General features: G+C 44.3%; 1 protein-coding gene across 3 annotated transcripts in view; it reads left to right on the top strand.

Annotated features, from left to right (window-relative positions):
* The window catches only part of gdap1l1 (ganglioside induced differentiation associated protein 1-like 1), an 83,119-nt gene that overhangs the window by 27,977 nt on the left and 36,534 nt on the right, over nt 1-18,608 (top strand). For all 3 annotated transcript variants that reach the window (XM_086005367.1, XM_086005369.1, XM_086005368.1), the window contains exon 3: nt 11,237-11,410. In XM_086005367.1, coding sequence (XP_085861493.1) covers nt 11,237-11,410 — 174 coding nt within the window. The remainder of the gene's footprint in view (nt 1-11,236; nt 11,411-18,608) is intronic.

Below are 18,608 nucleotides of genomic sequence, written 5' to 3'. Positions count from 1 at the left end.
GCCTGCTAAAAAATAGCGTGGGTTGGCCGGACGTCAATGGAGGCAGGACGAAAACCCGACTAGCAGCAATTCCGCCTCCATCACATCCCCATTGGCAAAATCACCCCCTCTGAGTGAAAAGAATTCTCCTCTCTAGATCTTTTGCCAATGATTTTGAATCTATGACCTCTGGAATGGTAGAATTCCGCTCACGGTCATGTCCACAATTCCCTAAAATACAAGTTCATGGTCTTAACTAGGGTACAGGAGCCACCAAACTCGTCATTTTTCCCCACACAGGTAAAAAATTTAGAAGACAAATTAACCTACATTACTTTTGCACACTTTTGGACAGTTACAAAGAGGTTTTGTCAGGAGCCTAGGAGCAGATCATCTGCAGACCTTCTTCAATAGAGAATATATATGACACAGGGTTATCACTCTTGATCACTATCCAGCAACCCTTCTGAAAGTACATGTATATGGACATTGGAATGAGGACAGGGTTAGGTTTGGCTGTTATGCAGTGTTTCAATTTCAAGACTCCAGTAGAAATATTGGCCCCCTGGGGATGGTACTGGAAGGTGATTGGTACCTGAGGAATAGTATCCCAACAAGGAACCATATCCCCTTTCAAGAGAGCAGAGAAGAAAATTGCTGAGGAGCATAGAAAATCTATAATAGTTACATCGGAACTACTGTGTGTTGATGGGAGCTGCAGTGCTATTGAAGCTAAGGTTCTTCCTTAACATTGCAAGCATGTGTATGAGTTATCCCCACCAACTGTATCTGATTTGTGGTAGTACAGCAAGATGATCTGTGAAATTAATTTACATGCTTTGAGTTGTGTGTAGATTACTGCTTCTTTGTTGAAGGGTCTGGCAATCTCAAAAGATTGTAGCCCAGAAATTCCGTTTGCAGGCCTCCCGCGGGCGGAGGCCTGCGATTTGGAAAAATCTCCGCCTGGACCGGAGGACTCCCGGGAGGCGCAGAGTTCCGGTGCTGTGCCTCTTCAAACTGCCGATGTGCAGGGCACACGTATCCCAGGGGTGCAGGTAGTTTGCAGTGTCCCTGGGATCATTTGGGACATGGGGAGCCAATCAGAGCAGGGAATCTCCATTCATAGATTTGACATAGAAACATAGAAGATTGGAGCAGGAGTAGGCCATTCGGCCCCTCGCGCCTGCTCCGCCATTCAATGAGATCATGGCTGATCATCCAAATTCAGTACCCTGTCCCTGCCTTCTCTCCATATACCTTGATCCCTTTAGCCTTCAGAAATATATCTAACTCCTTCTTGAATATATTTAATGAATTGGCCTCTATTGCCTTCTGTGGTAGAGAATTCCACAGGTTCACCACTCTCTGGGTGAAGAAATTCCTCCTCATCTCTGTCCTAAATGGCTTACCCCTTATCCTTAGACTGTGACCCCTGGTTCTGGACTCCCCGGCCATCGGGAACATCCTTCCTGTGTCAGTCCTGTTAGAATTTTATAAGTTTCAATGAGATCCCCTCATTCTTCTAAACACCAGCAAGTATAAGCCCAATCTCTCCTCGTACGTCATTCCTGCCATCCCAGGTATCAGCCTGGTGAATCTTTGCTGCACTCCCTCCATGGCAAGAACATCCTTCCTCATAAGGTGACCAAAACTGCACACAATACTCAAGGCCCTGTCCAACTGCAGCAAGACATCCTTGTTCCTGTACTCGAACCCTCTCGCTACAAAGGCCAACATACCATTTGCTGCCTTAACCGCCTGCTGCACCTGCATGCTTACCTTCAGCGACTGGTGCACAAGGACACCCAGGTCTTGTTGCACTTCCCCTTCTCCCAATCTATTGCCATTCAGATAATAATCTGCCTTCCTGTTTTTGACACCAAAGTGGATAACCTCACATTTATCTACGTTATATTGCTTCTGCCTAATCACCCAACCTGTCCAAATCATACTGGAGTTTCTCGGCATCCTCCTCACAGCACACACCCACCTAGCTTTGTGTCGCCTGCAAACTTGGAGATATTACATCTAGTTCCCTTGTCTAGATCATTAATATATATTGTGAATAGCTGGGGTCCTAGGACCGATCCCTGCGGTACCCCACTAGTCACTGCCTGCCACTCGGGAAAAAGACCAGTTTATTCCAACTGTTTGCTTTGTCTGCCAACCAGTTCTCTATCCAAGTCAATACCTTGCCCCCAATCCCATGTGCCTTAACTTTACACGCTAATCTCTTATGCAGGACCTTATCGAAAGCCTTCTGAAAGTCCAAATACACCACATCCACTGGTTCTCCCTTATCTATTTTACCAGTTACATCCTCAAAATTCCAGTAGATTAGTCAAGCACGATTTACCTTTTATAAATCCATGTTGACTTTGTCTGATCCTGTCACTGTTTTCCAAGTGCTCTGCTATTACATCTTTTATAATGGACTGTAGCATTTTCCCCACTACTGATGTCTACCACCTTTTTTGAATAGTGGGGTAAGATTAGCTACCCTCCAATCCATGGGTACTGTTCCAGAGTCTATCGAATTTTGGAAGCTGACCAGCAATGCATCTACTATTTCTAGGGCCACTTCTGAATAATGGCAGAGAAACCGCTTTCTCTCTGGGATTGAATGCTTGCACAACTATATCTCCGGGATAAAGTGGATTCTCGGCCCCTATGGATGCTGAGTATTCGTCATTCCACAAAAGCCAGGAACTGCAATGGGCATAGGGTTCCCCACGCTCTCAGAATGAGCGGTACTCTTGAGAAATGGTATGTGGGTCTCCAGAGCGCTGCCTCTAGCAGCCCAGGAGATCGTTGGATTTTTTTAATGGAGATTATTTATGTGACGATCATCACATGAAATTTTCCACCGCTCCATGATATCATCCAACCACCTCCGCAGAGAGCCACAACCGCATGGAGTGCAGTCGGGAGGTGGCTGGAGAGTCGGGGATTGTGGGTCTCCTGATTGATTCAGGAGAGGATCTGAATTTGGAGGGGTGAGGGTCTCTAAAATCTGTGAAGGGAGTCTGAAAGCGGGGGGTCAGAAATTGGGGGTGAGAAGAGATGGCGACTGGGGAATGGGAGCTGGTGGCTTGGGAGAGATGGGGGCTCAGTGAGGAATGGGGTCTCAAGGAGCGAAGGGGATTAGGGGTCGGGAGATTGGGGCTCCAACGGAAGGTGGGGGTGGGCACCTTCGTTGTTTGCAGAGCAGCAGCAACAACATGGAGTGGGAGCAGCACAGAGATGCAGCCAGTGAAGTGGAAGAACCAAGGGAGAGGGGAGGAGGAAGGTTCCTAAACTGAGGGCTATTAGACCGCCAGATCCTACATCACGTGGGTATTGAGGTAGAGACTAATAATTAATAATAACAACAACAACTTGTATTTATACAGCGCCTTTAAGGCAGTAAAATGTCCCAAGGCACTTCTCCGGAGCATTATAAAACAATATGAATGGGAAGGGGATCAATATCTGAAAAGGAGGAATATAAAAGGATCTGAGAGTTGCAGGCGAGAGCAGCAGCACTGAGCACTCGAGGCCATCTCCTATGCTGTAATTTCTCGGTTACCCCTCTTCGCCTGCTCATGGGTGCCCTCCTGGTTCTTGCACAACAGCTGCTGATGAAAAACCACAAGCAAAAAATACTCAAGTTCAGAGGGTCCAACCTTTACACGATAAATGCAATAGCATTTGTAATAGTCATGTGATCAGATGTCACATGATCATGCACCACATGGTCAGATGTCATGTAGTCAGAACAGCACGTGATCAAACCTCCAGGAATACATTCAACCAGAGTTGGAAATCCTACCTGGGCGGTCCTTCAAGCTTCAGTCTGTCGAGCAGCGCACCATCTGACTTCAGGTGCTGGAATCCATTTTTTTCCATTCCTGTCAAATATTATTAGGTATTTCTAATTTAAAACGCTATTAAGTGCACAGAAGAGGAGCACAGATGCAGAGTGTGAATGCGGCCGCACAGGGGGAAAGATCCGGTCAGACTGCGAGCAACAGGCGCCTCACACGAGCTGAGCACTCAAAACCCAACTGAGCACATGCGAATGGCTGGAGAGAGCGGGGAAAAAGTAAAGCTGCGATTGGAAGATCACATCTCACTCTACCAGTAAGTCAGGTACTGATGAGCTGCTAACCTACCCCTACCCACCCCCCAGCACTTCAAACATTAGCAACTGCAGCACACGAAGGGAGGGGGTCCTGGACAGGGGTCTGCAGGACATCAACCGCCCCCCCCATCCCAATTTGGCTGGGATCTTCCAGGCACTCCGGCCCTACAGCCACCTCGCCCCATGCAGACTGCAAACGTAGCAGATCACAGGATCAGGACATCCCTCCTTCAATGGAAAAGGATACCAGGATGGCAATGAACTGGAAGACCCGACAAACAGAAAATAAAACTGAAATCACATCTTGCTGGTAGGGCTCCAGAATTAGGCACAATTCAGGTGGGAGGGAAAAAAAAGAAGGACCGCCGCAGGAGATGTAGCCAATCCTGTGATATTTGGCTCATCTGGTTTATTTTACATACAAGGACCATTTCGAAAATAAGGACACGTGCAACTAAAGGACAGCTAATGCAAGTCCCTTAGGTATCCCTAATTTACAGATTTCACTGTAGTTGCATACATTTTGCTTTTGTTTTGACAAATGCATGTTAAGTTTGTGTTTGGTCTCACCTCCTGTTTAGCCTATATTGGGTGGTCAATTAGCCAGTCAATAATAGCAGAGAACTGCTTACAACACCCAGCCTGAAGTTTGAGATCTGGACTTCACAGATAATGCACCACAATTACAACATCCTTACCAGTGCAATGAAAGAAGCCACAACAGAGTTTAATACAATAGAACTGTAAGGAATGAAATAACCACTTACTCCCATGATGAATGATCTTTGAGGCATCTTTGCCAATGGTCAGCCTACTGAATTACACTGAAGGATAGAGAAACATTCCAGAAACTGATGGTATAATAGTATAGGTCTGCTGTGTTTCAATCTACCAAGACATTCATGAGGTTCTAGTGATAACAATACTAATATATGATGCAGAAAATTGGGAATCAATACAGATTGAAGAGAAAGAAATGGGTCAATTTGGCAATGAATGTCACTATAGGATACTTAAAATAAAATGACAAGAACAAGGATTAACGTAACACAGATAGAATATAAGCAACAACAACTTATATTTATATAGCGCCTTTAAACGTAACAAAAAAAAAACAGATTATCTGGTCATTATCACATTGCTGTTTGTGGAACCTTGCTGTGCACAAATTGGCTGCCGTGTTTCCTACATTACAACAGTAACTACACTCCAAAAGTACTTCATTGGCTTTAAAGCACTTTGAAATGTCCGGTGGTCGTTAAAGGCGCTATATAGATCCAAATCTTTCTTTAAAACATCCCAAGGCGCTTCCCAGGAACGTTAGCAAAAAAAAGCATAGAAATTACTGTTTGTGATGATGGCTTATGAATAATTTATGCATTCATATGGAATTCCTCTTCCTTTTCTTTAGTGAAGGCATTAATCCATTTAAAATTAACACATTAATGCCACTATTAAAATAGTGACACAGGAATGTCACTGGAATGCAGTAAGCATTTGTACATTATTATAATGAGCAGGAATTTCTAGGCTCTAAACTACACTTAGTATTAATAGCTACCCAATTGAAGAGGCTACAGTGATCGAGACTGGCAGTGAGGGCTCTCGCCAAAACAGGCGGACGCCTCGTTAATATAACTAAATAGGGTGCAGAGCAAGGCACACTCACTCGCACCAAATGGAACACCAGCAAAGCAACAGCCCTTAAAGGGATCGCTGGAGGCTGCTCAGACAAGAATGCTCTTCCTGCAACTCTACAAAAATCTTAAGAGCCATTTTTATCTCCTGCCTCCCCTTACTGATCATTCTGGCCTTTCTCTTTAAGGGTAAATACCGTATTTACGAGCCCCTCCTCTCCGATCAGTGAGCTGCATATCAACTTGTTTAGTGTGGGCAGCTTTCTGATTCTATTTAAATAAAGCCCAGCTATGAAAATGGTTTGTGCCTCCGGTGAGCTTTATCAAGTGGACTCTCTCTGCTCACTGTCCCGTCCAATGAATCAGGCCACATGAAAATTGTGCCCAATTATTCAGGATGCCATTGTGCTTTAAAAACATCGTAGCTATTTCAAACAATGGCCTTTTTAGCAGAAACAAAATATTTTGTGGAGAATTATTATTTCTATTCTTAATTTGAAGATTGCATGGGTCTAGTTTAGCAGACAAATGTCAGATTTCCCATTCACAATTACATTTCATAGGGTGGCAACATCCTTTAGTGACATTTAAGTGAACTTGTTCCATTCAATATTTGAAACATGAATTTGAAGTTGCCAGAAGATGAAAAAGAAAGACTTGCATTTATATAGCGCCTTTCACGACCACTGGACGTCTCAAAGCGCTTTACAGCCAATGAAGTACTTTTGAAGTGTAGTCACTCTTGTAATGTGGGAAATGCGGCAGCCAATTTGCGCACAGCAAGGTCCCACAAACAGCAATGTGATAATGAACCGATCTGTTTTTATTATGTTGGTTGAGGGATAAATATTGGCCAGGACACCGCGGATAACTCCCCTGCTCTTCTTCGAAATAGTGCCATGGGATCTTTTACATCCACCTGAGAGAACAGATGGGGCCTCGGTTTAACGTTTTCATCCGAAAGACGGTACCTCCGACGGTGCAGCACTCCCTCAGCACTGCACTGGAGTGTCAGCACAGCTTTATGTGCTCAAGTCCCTGGACCTGAAAATGGACCTGAAGCCATTTCTTTGTTTTCACTAATATTCCACTTGCATTTGATATCGATGTCATTCTCCATTTATCGCATTAAAATTCCCAGTTTGCCCATGTTGCTTGTAATTAGCTCCTTTTTATATTTTATCCTTCCCATTTGTACAATTTATATATTTTAACGCTCATTTTATGTTATGGTCTAGCCATTTTCCTGCTGAGCTTCCTGATAATTTTCTGTCTCTCTGTTCAGTTTTTGTGTGATTTGCCTTTGTTGCTAATGAATTCAATAGTTATTTAACAACTAAAACCTAGTGATGAATTCTTCTCAGATTGTGTACTGTCTTTAAAGTGGTGTTTACCAATAAGATCAGAGTGCAATGAAATGATTTAATGGGTTTATATCAATATTGTAGCTTGTTGGATGGTTGCATTTAGAATATATCCAGTGTTTTACTTCACCAACATCATAGAGAACAGTAGGTGAGTTAAACGAGTTGTGATAATACCATAAATATTGTGAAATGTAGTCAAGCAGTTTATAGTCATCAGAGCCCCAAGAATGTTACCCCTGCTACAGTTATAGTGGGGAAAATGCTAGAGTCCATTATAAAAGATGTAATAGCAGAGCATTTGGAAAACAGTGACAGGATCGGACAAAGTCAACATGGATTTACAAAAGGTAAATCGTGCTTGACTAATCTACTGGAATTTTTTGAGGATGTAACTAGTAAAATAGATAAGGGAGAACCAGTGGATGTGGTGTATTTGGACTTTCAGAAGGCTTTCGATAAGGTCTCACATAAGAGATTAGCATGTAAAGTTAAGGCACATGGGATTGGGGGCAAGGCATTGACTTGGATAGAGAACTGGTTGGCAGATAGAAAGCAAAGAGTTGGAATAAACGGGTCTTTTTCCGAGTGGCAGGCAGTGACTAGTGGGGTACTGCAGGGATCGGTCCTTGGATCCCAGCTACTCACAATACATATTAATGATCTAGACAAGGGAACTAGATGTAATATCTCCAAATTTACAGACGACACAAAGCTGGGTGGGTGTGTGTGCTGTGAGGAGGATGCCGAGAAACTACAGGATGATTTGGACAGGTTGGGTGATTGGGCAGCAGCATGGCAGGTGCAATATAACGTGGATAAATGTGAGGTTATCCACTTTGATGTCAAAAACAGGAAGGCAGATTATTATCTGAATGGCAATAGATTGGGAGAAGGGGAAGTGCAGTGAGACCTGGGTGTCCTTGTGCACCAGTCGCTGAAGGTAAGCATGCAGGTGCAGCAGGCGGTTAAGAAGGCAAATGGTATGTTGGCCTTCATAGCGAGAGGGTTTGAGTACAGGAACAAGGATGTCTTGCTGCAGTTGTACAGGGCCTTGGTGAGACCACATCTTGAGTATTGTGTGCAGTTTTGGTCGCCTTATCTGAGGAAGGATATTCTTCCCATGGAAGGAGTTCAGCGAAGATTCACCAGGCTGATACCTGGGATGGCAGGAATTACGTATGAGGAGAGATTGGGTTGATTGGGCTTGTACTCGCTGGAGTTTAGAAGAATGAGAGGGGATCCCATTGAAACTTATAAAATTCTGGCAGGACTGGACAGACTAGATGCAGGGAGGATGTTCCCGATGGTCGGGGAATCCAGAACCAGGGGTCAGAGTCTAAGGATAAGGGGTAGGCCTTTTAGGACAGAAATGAGGAGGAATTTCTTCACCCAGAGAGTGGTGAATCTGTGGAATTCTCTGCCACAGAAGGCAGTAGAGGCCAATTCATTAAATATATTCAAGAAAGAGTTGGATATATTTCTTAAGGCTAAAGGAATCAAGGGGTATGGGGAGAAAGCAGGGACCGGGTACTGAACTTGGATGATCGGCCATGATCGCATTGAATGGCGGAGCAGGCTCGAAGGGCCGAATGGCCTACTCCTGCTCCTATCTTCTATGTTTCCTGTTTTCTCTTTTCGTAAATGTACAATATCAACTTGTACTGAATATTCTTGAAATTTTACAGCTTGTTATTCATTGCTAAGTTTGGGTTTATTTTATGTTGTGCTTGAATAGACTTTACTGGAACACATCACACGGAAGGAAGGGCAAGCTTCTACAAGAAACAAATGGTCTGACACCATCATGCATGTTATTATTTTGTATGTATACTTATAATTTGAGGCGACTCAATACGACTGTTTACTCCACTTTATTGTAAACTGTTCAATCAAGATTTCTGCTTAATTAATTGCACATGTTCACTTAGGGACTCTCTCGTTCTCAAAGCTTTGTTGTGTTCTGATTAATCTTATTTACATGAAATTACTGATTATCACCCTATCCAGAGAAACCATGCTGTATGTAAGTTGCATTACTCGAGTCAGATAAATGCAGTTCAAACAATTATATCCAACATTGACTTAATGGGCGGAATTTTGCCGGTGCTCAAGGGACAGATTTGGCGTGGGACTGCTGGCGAAATTGCAAAGATTGACAGCAGGTCCCGAACCCGCTGTCAACCCGCCGTCATACAGTCTTCCCAAGTGTCGGGTCCCCGATTTGCACAGGAACCCGACACCTAGCAATGGGAAGAGGATTATAGCTACTTAACTGCCTGTTAACAGGTAGTTAACATGCAGTTAAGAGGCTTTTTTCAATTTTGACAGGTCGACTGCGGGCTCCCCGATGTCTGGACACCACGCCAGGGTAAGTGTGGCATGCTTTGGGTCTACTGTAAGGATTGTGCATTGATGACAGCTGCAGAAGTGGTGTGAAGGATCCAGTGGTACACTGGTGAGTTTCAAAGGTAAGAAAATGTTGGGAAAATCATTTTTAATGTATTTAGACTTTTCTGTAGGTAACAAGGTTTGAAGTTTTTGTGTAGTCTCACCTCATTGAGAGAACCTCTCTCACCAGTGACAGCTTGCTTCTGCAACCTCACCTGCAGCTGTCATCTGTTTTATCCTAAGGAGAGAGTCACTGGAGAGCGTGTGTGCAAGGGCTCACCTTTGTACAGTGATTAGCAGTGTTTGCAGCACCTCAATGCTGTCAACCACCGAGAAATAAGCTGTCAAAAAAAATGTGCATGGCTCCTTTAAGAAAACCGGCAGATGATGCGTCATCAACTGATGTCATCTGACACCGGCTTTCTCTTATTTGGCCAGCAAGCCCGCAGGGCGGGCTTAACAAGGCCAATTGACGTAAAATTACATCTGTGCGTCGGGCGTCGTTGGGAGCGGGATTGGAACCCGGAAGGCAGCTGACTCGCGCTCTCAACTCGCACCGAAAGGTAAGATCACAGCCAATGAGTTTATTCATGCTGTATTGGCCATGGGAAAAGCCTTAAACAGTGAAAATAGGCCTGAGTGTAGTGAACACTTAGATAGCCAATTGTGTTTCATTAGTGCACCTGACTGATTCTATATGAATACAGGATCCACATCTGAGAATCACTCTTGGCACTGGGCTTCCTGAAAAATGAGCAACAAGTAAAAAAACACATAACAATCATTTTGAACATAATAGCCTAGAAATGACTGAAGATAAGAGCCTACAAAGTAATGACATTTAAGATGTTAAGCACCCATGCGCTAATATCTCACACAGTAATTTCTAGGTCAATGTGTAATTGAGTACAATAATATCTATGCAGGCTACAATAGATCATGTTGCTTTACAAGTACATTAGGAAACAGCTGTCGTAAAAATCTGCACTGAAGTATCAATAGGCTCTTGGTAATCCCACTTGACAATTAATTGCAAATTGTTTTCTTGTCCTAGGTATTTACAATTAATAGAAACAGATTATATTTGTAGTTTGATTGATCAGTGCAATTATATGCTAGGAAAAAGTTTTATTTAGGTGTAGGCAAATATAGACTGAGAAAATTTTCATTCAATTAACAACATTCATTGCATATATTCAGCAGTCATAACAAACAGGTAGCAGGTATATTGCATTAATACACCTGAATATAAACATTGCTGTACATTGATATATGTACCTTATATACTTTACATCAGCATGGAATGCAAAAGAATGATAGTTTTAATTTACAGTACTTTATTTGTAAATTTAACCTGCTTAAACAAACATTGTGCCTTTATGACAGTGTACCTTTAAGTATGGTATACAAGCATGCATTAAATTTTAAAGCCTGGGAATTGAGGGACATTAACTTTTATCTCTCTTCTGTGTAGGTGTTTATCACATTAAATCTTTATAGCTGTAATTCACCGAGATGACTTTCCTTAGGCTAGGCTGAGTGTAGTCATAAGAATGTTCTTATGTGTGGGTGCATTGTCAAATTGCTATTAAAATGCTTTATATTAAATAAGTTGTTTGATTGAAAGGGCTATGTTGTAATTACAAAGTTACAGTGTTTAACAATTATACAATCCTGGATAAATTGAAGAGCCCAGGTCTTTTTTTGGCAATGCCTGACATAAATTATTATTTAATCTCCAGAAAACTTCCCAAGGTTAATTCCAGAAACAGGGAGCCTTATTTATTCCAGAATGCAGCACTTTAAAGACCTGCTGGACTCACTCCCCATGGATGCCTACACTCATGGCTGCATTCTACATCCAGAATTGACCACAGAATCCATGATCCCAAAGTACGCCACAGCTGAAATCCGCAGTAAGTTGATACACAAGTGCAAAGAGTGTAACACACTTTGGAATGGGGTTGACATTGTAACATCCAGGTATGGTAGCATAGTAATTATGGCACTAGATTGACAAACCAACAATCGTTAGTTCAAATGCCAATGGAGAAAGTTGTGAAATTGTATTTAATAAATTTGGTAATTAGTGGGCTAGCACCAGAAAATGACCATGAAAATGACCAAATTGTTGTAAAAACCCAACTGATATCCATCAGGGAAGGGAACCTGCCACCTCTACCTTCTCTGGCCTACATGTGCCTTCAGTCCCACTGTATATTGTTGACTCTTAATACCCTCAAAGCAACAAAGGATCAGGAATACATTCTGTTTTACCAGTGTCTCCCACATCCCAAGAACAAATAGATAAAAAAATAAGAGTTCTTGCTATTATTAAACACTCCGATCAGCACAAAGCATCATTTAAGCCCAGAATATCCTGGGAGCTGCTTCCACTTCACCACCGCAACTTTGCCAGAAGTGCGGCAGAAATCTCATTTACACGTGTAAAGAGGGTTTCCGCCAAAGTTATGGCAGCAGCTTTAAGAAAATTCCCAGCCTTAGTTACCAACAAAACACCTCTTGCACAATGCCAAGACAAGTAGACACATTTGAGTATGCCATTTCTTATGTGGTGCTAGCTTATGTTAGAATTCAGTAAACTACATCTAGAATAAATATAAAATAGTCTTCATTTTAATTCTTTCATTGCATATGTTTAGGCACTGAATTGTCAAATTATGCCTGCCTTAATGGATGTTGAAGGTTGATTTCAGGACATTTTGATTTGTCATCTTAGATTATCAATTATGTATTAATAATATTCATGCTGATGGTCTGAGAGAGTCCTGAAGATAACCTTCAACAAAAACTCAGAAATCATGATGATGGTACAATGCAAGTTCTTTTCTTTGTATGACTGTAGGGGGTGGTGTCGTGGTCGTGCCCAGTCAGCTTCGCCTCTGACTGTCGCCTTTTTGAGCGGTTCAAATCGCTCCCACACCCCTGGGTTCTAGACACCGGACTTAGGTACAGGCGGCGATACAGAAAATCAAGTAGACAAGTGGTTCGGTGTAAGAAAACCAAGATTTTATTAAAACAGAATAAAACAGTCTTATGAGAAATTACTGGTATAAAATACAGGCATAAACAATTACACTTATTCAGGGAATGGGGAACACACGGCACATCAAGGGAAAACATCTACATTAACAATCCCCTTATCCTTATCCCACCCCTTATACCTAACTAGATTAAGCGATGAGGGGCCAGGAATTCATGCTCACCAATCCAAAACCTGTTGCTTTAACGTTGTGAGTTTTGAGGTTTGGTCTTCTGTCCTTTGGGGTATTCTATCGCCACATGGTCTCAGGGCGCGGTGCTGGAGTTGTTGATGCGACACACCTTCCCTCTCAGCTACTGTCGTCGTCTTGTCGCGATGGGTTCTCTTCTTCTCCCTTGGGCGGTCGTCGGTGGTAATGGGGCAGTTGGCGGTTTTTACTGCTTATTCGATTTTACTATCCAAGCGTCAAACGCCAGCATATTCGTTGTGGGCGTGGACACCCGCGTCTTACTCCAGCTTATTCGCAGTGTTCAATTGCCAACTTATTCTCACTGTCCATACATACAGTGCTAATTTCTTCCCCAAACGCCAGCTTATAACTAGGCATTTGGTTTTTACCAATGCGTCTTTTGCTGCCCTTCTCTGCTCTTGTCGGGTTTTACCTTCTTATTCGTCTTGTCTTGTCTCATCTCGTTTCGTCTGCCCTTTTTGTGGCCTGTGTGTCCTGTATGACTTTGAACTCGGGTCTCGTTCTCCTCCCGCGTTTGGTCCCGGTGTAATGGGCGTTCTTGGTTGTTGAGCAGTGTGGGGAGTGAGAAGAGAACCCGCCACGAGGCCAGGGCACGAGTACGAGCGGCAGCAGGCCAAGGCTCAACAAGAGTCAAGGGAAGAGACAAGAGAGCGATTGCTAATGATGGGCCTACAGTTATACCCGTTCTTCCACTCCTTATCTGTGTGCCAAATCAGGTCAGTCCATTGTTTAACTTTTGGCGGGCTGTTTTAAATGATTACAACCATTTGTTTTAACGACTTTAGGAGTGGTTGTCTCCGGGTCTAATGGCCCCGATGTCCTGGTTGCTTTGTCATGGATAAGACTTAATTGTCCCCGTCCTACCTTAATGTCTACTGTGAGCTGTTATCAATTAAACATGCAGAAAGCTAATGGCCACCATTACGGGCCCATTCTAATTTGATTTGATTCAACTTGAATAAATGCGTATTCTGTGTATACTTTGTCTGGCTGGTTCTCGAGAGTCCTGTTCTCACTGATTCCTGCATTTTAATGTTTTGTCTCCAGGCCTGCTTGTTGGCAGAGCCCTGGTTTTAAAAATCCTGTCAGTATCGGTCACGAGGTTTACAGAAGCCATTCTGGGTACCCTACTTTTAATAACTTGTCCAAAACAGGGTCCCTTGATCCATAACTTGTGGAGTGTGGGAATTTTGAGAACCCTGCAACTTACAACTCATGCACATTTTCATTTCAGACTAACTCGTGGGACTCAATGGGCTCAATTTTCAATGGGCCGTGGAGGCGGGATTGGAGGCGTGTGGGAGGTTAAAATCATGAAATCTGGTGGGTGGGACCTCCCCCGCCTGGTTCCCGACTCCGAGCAACTTTAACTCAGTCATGTCTAATGGTCCCGACTCCGTCCCGCCTCCAACAGGCGGGATAGGTCATTAAGGCCCTTAACAAGCACTAAATAGCCTCTATAATTCTATTTTGAAAGGCCCTTGCGAATTTAACCCTTTTCCCACGTTAAACACACCTGGTGGGAAACACGACGGTGAAACCTGGTGTGAGCACTATTGGATTGGTGACTATCAACTGCAGGTCAACCATTAAAGAGGAGATTTGATCAGCCATCATTTGCAGGTGGCAGGACTTAGTGGCCTCAGGTCTGGGGCAACTTTTAGAAGGCTCAACCACAGCTGTGGAAGTTTGGAGCCTGACACCCATCTCCAGTGTGACCTCCTGGGAAACCCCTCTCGCCACCTTCACTGAGCGCTTTCTCAACTGAGGCATATACCAGAAGCATGGGAGCCATTTATTTCCTTCCCTTCTGGGCATTAGATGAGCTCGAACACCAGCCGCAGAACCAGGAACAACAGCAGCAGCAACAGGAGCACCAGGCTGCTGCTCACCCACCTGAAGCTGCACAGGCCAGAAGGGACCAGCGCTTGGAAGTGGCTTGAGAGCACCTTGCTGCACATCAGGGGGCCATGGGGACCCATATCTGCACTGGCAGTCCTACTCAGAAGTACTTCCATGAAGGTCTGGTTTCTCTGTTCAATAGATGACCATCGCTCCTCCAGCGATGTCATTCTATTATGAAAACTCGCCATGTTTTCTGCACTCTGGTGACTTATCTCCTCCATGGAGGTTGCCATCCTTTCCGTGGTGATGCATTGAGGCACCAATGACTCCACAAAAGCTCTGCTCATGTTCACTATGGACTCCTCCATTTGCTCCACACTCGCAGCGACCCTGGAGACAAAACCTGCCAGAGACTCCTGCATCTGTTCCTGGAGTTCCAGCACCGCTGATCTTATGGATGGACCCAGAGGCAGAGGGTCGACATGCAGCTGAGCCGAGCTGGCAGAGTCCTGTGCCCTCTGACTAGGACTCTCCACTGCTGTCCCTGTCTCCACAATCTGCTGATGCTCACTTGTGAGCTGTGATACACCAGGTGACAACACTACTCTATGTCCCGAAGGTCCCACCGAGGTGTGAGTGTCTGTGCTGGTGCTGGCTGCACTGAATTCTGCTTTCACTGCATGCTCAGAGGTTGCAGCTTCCTCTGAGGAGTCTGGCTGCTCAGGCTCTTCCTCCTGGCTGGTGGGGACAGCTGCTTGTGATGGTCCTGTGGGGGAGTAAAAGAAAGAGTCATGTGATGCCAAGGTTACATGCACATTGCATATTGCAGATGCTCATAAGTCCATCTGTTAGAGCTTCAGAATCATTATCAGCAACTCATGCAATGTCAATGAGAGAGATGGAAAACTATTCTGTCACCAGCTTGCTGTGATGCACCCATCTGTCCGTCCCCCACTTGCGCATCTTCCTCCACTCCTACGATCTCCAGGACCACCTCCTCCCAGGGGGTGAGGTGGGCTAGTGAGGGTGGCCCTCCTCCTGTCCTTGCTCTTTCTCGCTTATTGTGAGCTCTCTTTTCCTGTAATGAGGGAGACAAGTGGAGGTTGAGCGAGAATGAAGAAGTGAGTGGAGATTCCATAGCATAGATAGTTAGGAGACAAAGATGGAGTGAGGTGGCAAGACCAAGGGCCCTCCCTGCGTGTTGTCAGTTGTTTTCATAGCATCACAGTGATAGGGAGTGTGAGGGCTACATAGCTGAATAATTATGTGAATGTGACCATAGAGAGAAAGGGAACAGGTAAGGGTGCATGGATGTCAGTGTCAAGTGGGATGTGGAGGAAGAGATTGCTAAAGCTGAGTGCTGGTGAGGAAAGGCAATGGGGATCAGATTGAGGGTGATGGGAAATTCATACTCACTTTTCCGGTGCGCAGAAGGTCATGAAATCTCTTCCTGCACTGAATCCAGGTTCTGCGGGTTATTGATAATGATAACCTCCACTGCCACCTGGATCCACACAGCCTTGGTCTGCTGGGGAGGCATCTTCCTCCCTGAAGAAGGGAAGAGCACCTCTTTATGAGCTCTTGCTCCCTCAACTAAAGCTTGCAGGGCCACATCATCAAACCTGGGAGCAGACCTAGGTCTCTCGATGGTCATTTTGCCTCCAGGTCCCTCTAGCATGAAAGGGCAAAAGGTTGGCAGCCTGCAGAAGAAGCAAGGCTTGTTGCAGACCCTAAATGCAGCAGCAATGATGACGTCATCGGAGGGGACTTTCAGTCAGGAAAAACTCAGTTGCCAAGGGTTCCCACATGTTGGAAATCAATTGGACAATTAAGTTAAAATTGCATCAATCTCCCACATCCATTTAGATTCGGGTGAATAACACGAAATGCGGATAACACGACACCATCCCACATCTGAGTTAAAATCCAGCCCAATGTCTCATCTGAAAAATGGCAGGGTCCATTTTAACTTGTGCCAGATGGGGGTTCAGTGGCATTGGATTTTGGGTGACAGAAGGCCACTGCCGGGGACTCACAGGAACAGTCCTGGCACTAAAGTAGTTTTGATTCAGAGGTGGGAAGCCCAGGGAGGGGAGGCCCAAGGTTTCCTTATGTGCGTAAACACAGCAACGCACATAACTGTGAGGAGAAGCTGTCGGCTTCCTGCATGTTTTCCACAGCTTGAATACAAAGTCGTTTGACAAAGACAAAACAAAGCCACTGAATAGCATTTTGTTCTCGCAACGCAATATTGTCAAGCTTTGAACTGTGGTTCTGGTGCAATGTTCTGCACTTATTATAAATAAAGAAGCAATAGAATTGCTAATGTAGTTTTTTTTATTTACCCCATTTCATTTTGAAAAAATTAAAAACTAACTGATTGTTTCTTGGCCTGACATCCTGGAAGTGATCCAGTTCAGGAAGTTGCAACTATAGTTTTGCTTATCTCTCCTTCCACTCCCCTACTACTTAATGGCAGTTCTAGTTTACTATATGTAGATAATTGTGAAATTCTCAGCTTCTATGTTTGTCCCTGTGTCTGACCCTTGGAGGTACTAAAACTGTAAGACTAACCATTATAGGATGGGCAATCCTTATTCAGTTTCTTTTGACGGTTTTATTACTCTATTTTTCATCCAGTTTTCTCTCCTTCCTAGACTCACTGGAGGAGAGAACGCCTGGGACCCACAAGGAAACCTTGGGCCTCCCCTCCCTGGGCTTCCCACCCCCGACCGCAATGGCCCACTGAAACCCTCCGCCCCCCAAATCAAAACTACTTTAGTGCGGGGACTGTTCCTGTGAGTCCCCGGCGGTGGCCTTCTGTCACCCAAAATCCAATGCCACTGAACCCCCACCACCGATCTGGCACGAGTTAAAATGGACCCTGCCATTTTTCAGATGAGACATCGAGTCCCATGTGCCTGTTAAGATGGACAGATTCCATAGCACTATTCAAAGATGAGCAGGGAAGTTCTCCCATGTGTCCTTGCCAACATTTAGTCCTGAATGACCAACACCAATAAGAGATTAACTAGTCATTGTCCCATTGTTATCTGTGGATCTTTGCTGTGTGAAAATTGGCTGCCTCATTTACCCACATAACAACAATGCCTGTCACCTCTAGACTCAACTATTCCAATGCTCACCTGGCCGGCCTGCCATCCTCCACCCTTTGTAAACTTCAGCTCATCCAAAACACTCTGCTGCCCATAACCTATTCCACACCAAGTCCTGCTCACCCATCACCCCTGTGTTTGCCGACCTGTATTAGCTCCTGGTCCCCCAAAATCTCAAATTTAAAATTCTCATTCTCATGTTTAAATCCATTCAAGGCCTCCCCTCTCCCTATCTCTGTAATCTTTTCCAGCACCACAACCTACCCAGAACTGTCTGTTCTTTTGACTCTGGCCTCCTCTCCCTTTGACCCACCATTGGCAGTCGTACCTTCAGAAGTCAAGGCAACCGCTCTGAAATTCCCTCCCTAATGCCTACTCCCCTCTCTACCTCCCTCTCCTCCTTTTAAGACCATCTTTAAAACCAAACTCTTTGATCAAGCCTTTGCTCAGTGCCCATTTTTGTCTGATTAGGCTGTTGTAAAGCACCTTGGGACATTTGTCTACGTTAAAGGTGTGGACACATAAGCCTCCACTGCTGTAGTCTCCTTAGCTTGCAATCTTTCATCATACACTGCTGTAGTCTCCTTAGCTTGCAATCTTTCATCATACAATCAGCAAAGAACGTTGCCAGGTAGGAACAGTGAAGAGCTGAATAGTTATCTCCCAATTAAATGATTTGTGAGAGAACCAAGAGAAAGAAAGAAGTAGCGAGAGAAAGAGAAGATGCACAAATAAGCGCTGTGAAAACATAGTTTAATCCCCGAGTGAGGACGAGTGATGAGCAGCATTATACAGTTTTGTGTAGCACGAGAAGACACAAACTGTTAAAAAAAATAGTTCTGTTTTAAAATTTTCATAATCCTTTGTTACAGGATTGATTATGGGTGCAGAGCACTTTA

The sequence above is a fragment of the Somniosus microcephalus genome, chromosome 13, assembly GCF_052327205.1.
Source record: "Somniosus microcephalus isolate GS21.2 chromosome 13, FLI_Smic_1.0, whole genome shotgun sequence".
In the NCBI taxonomy this organism is placed as follows: Eukaryota; Metazoa; Chordata; class Chondrichthyes; order Squaliformes; family Somniosidae; genus Somniosus; species Somniosus microcephalus.
Note: the sequence above shows the minus strand (reverse complement) of the source record. Positions and strands in the feature narration are given on the sequence as shown.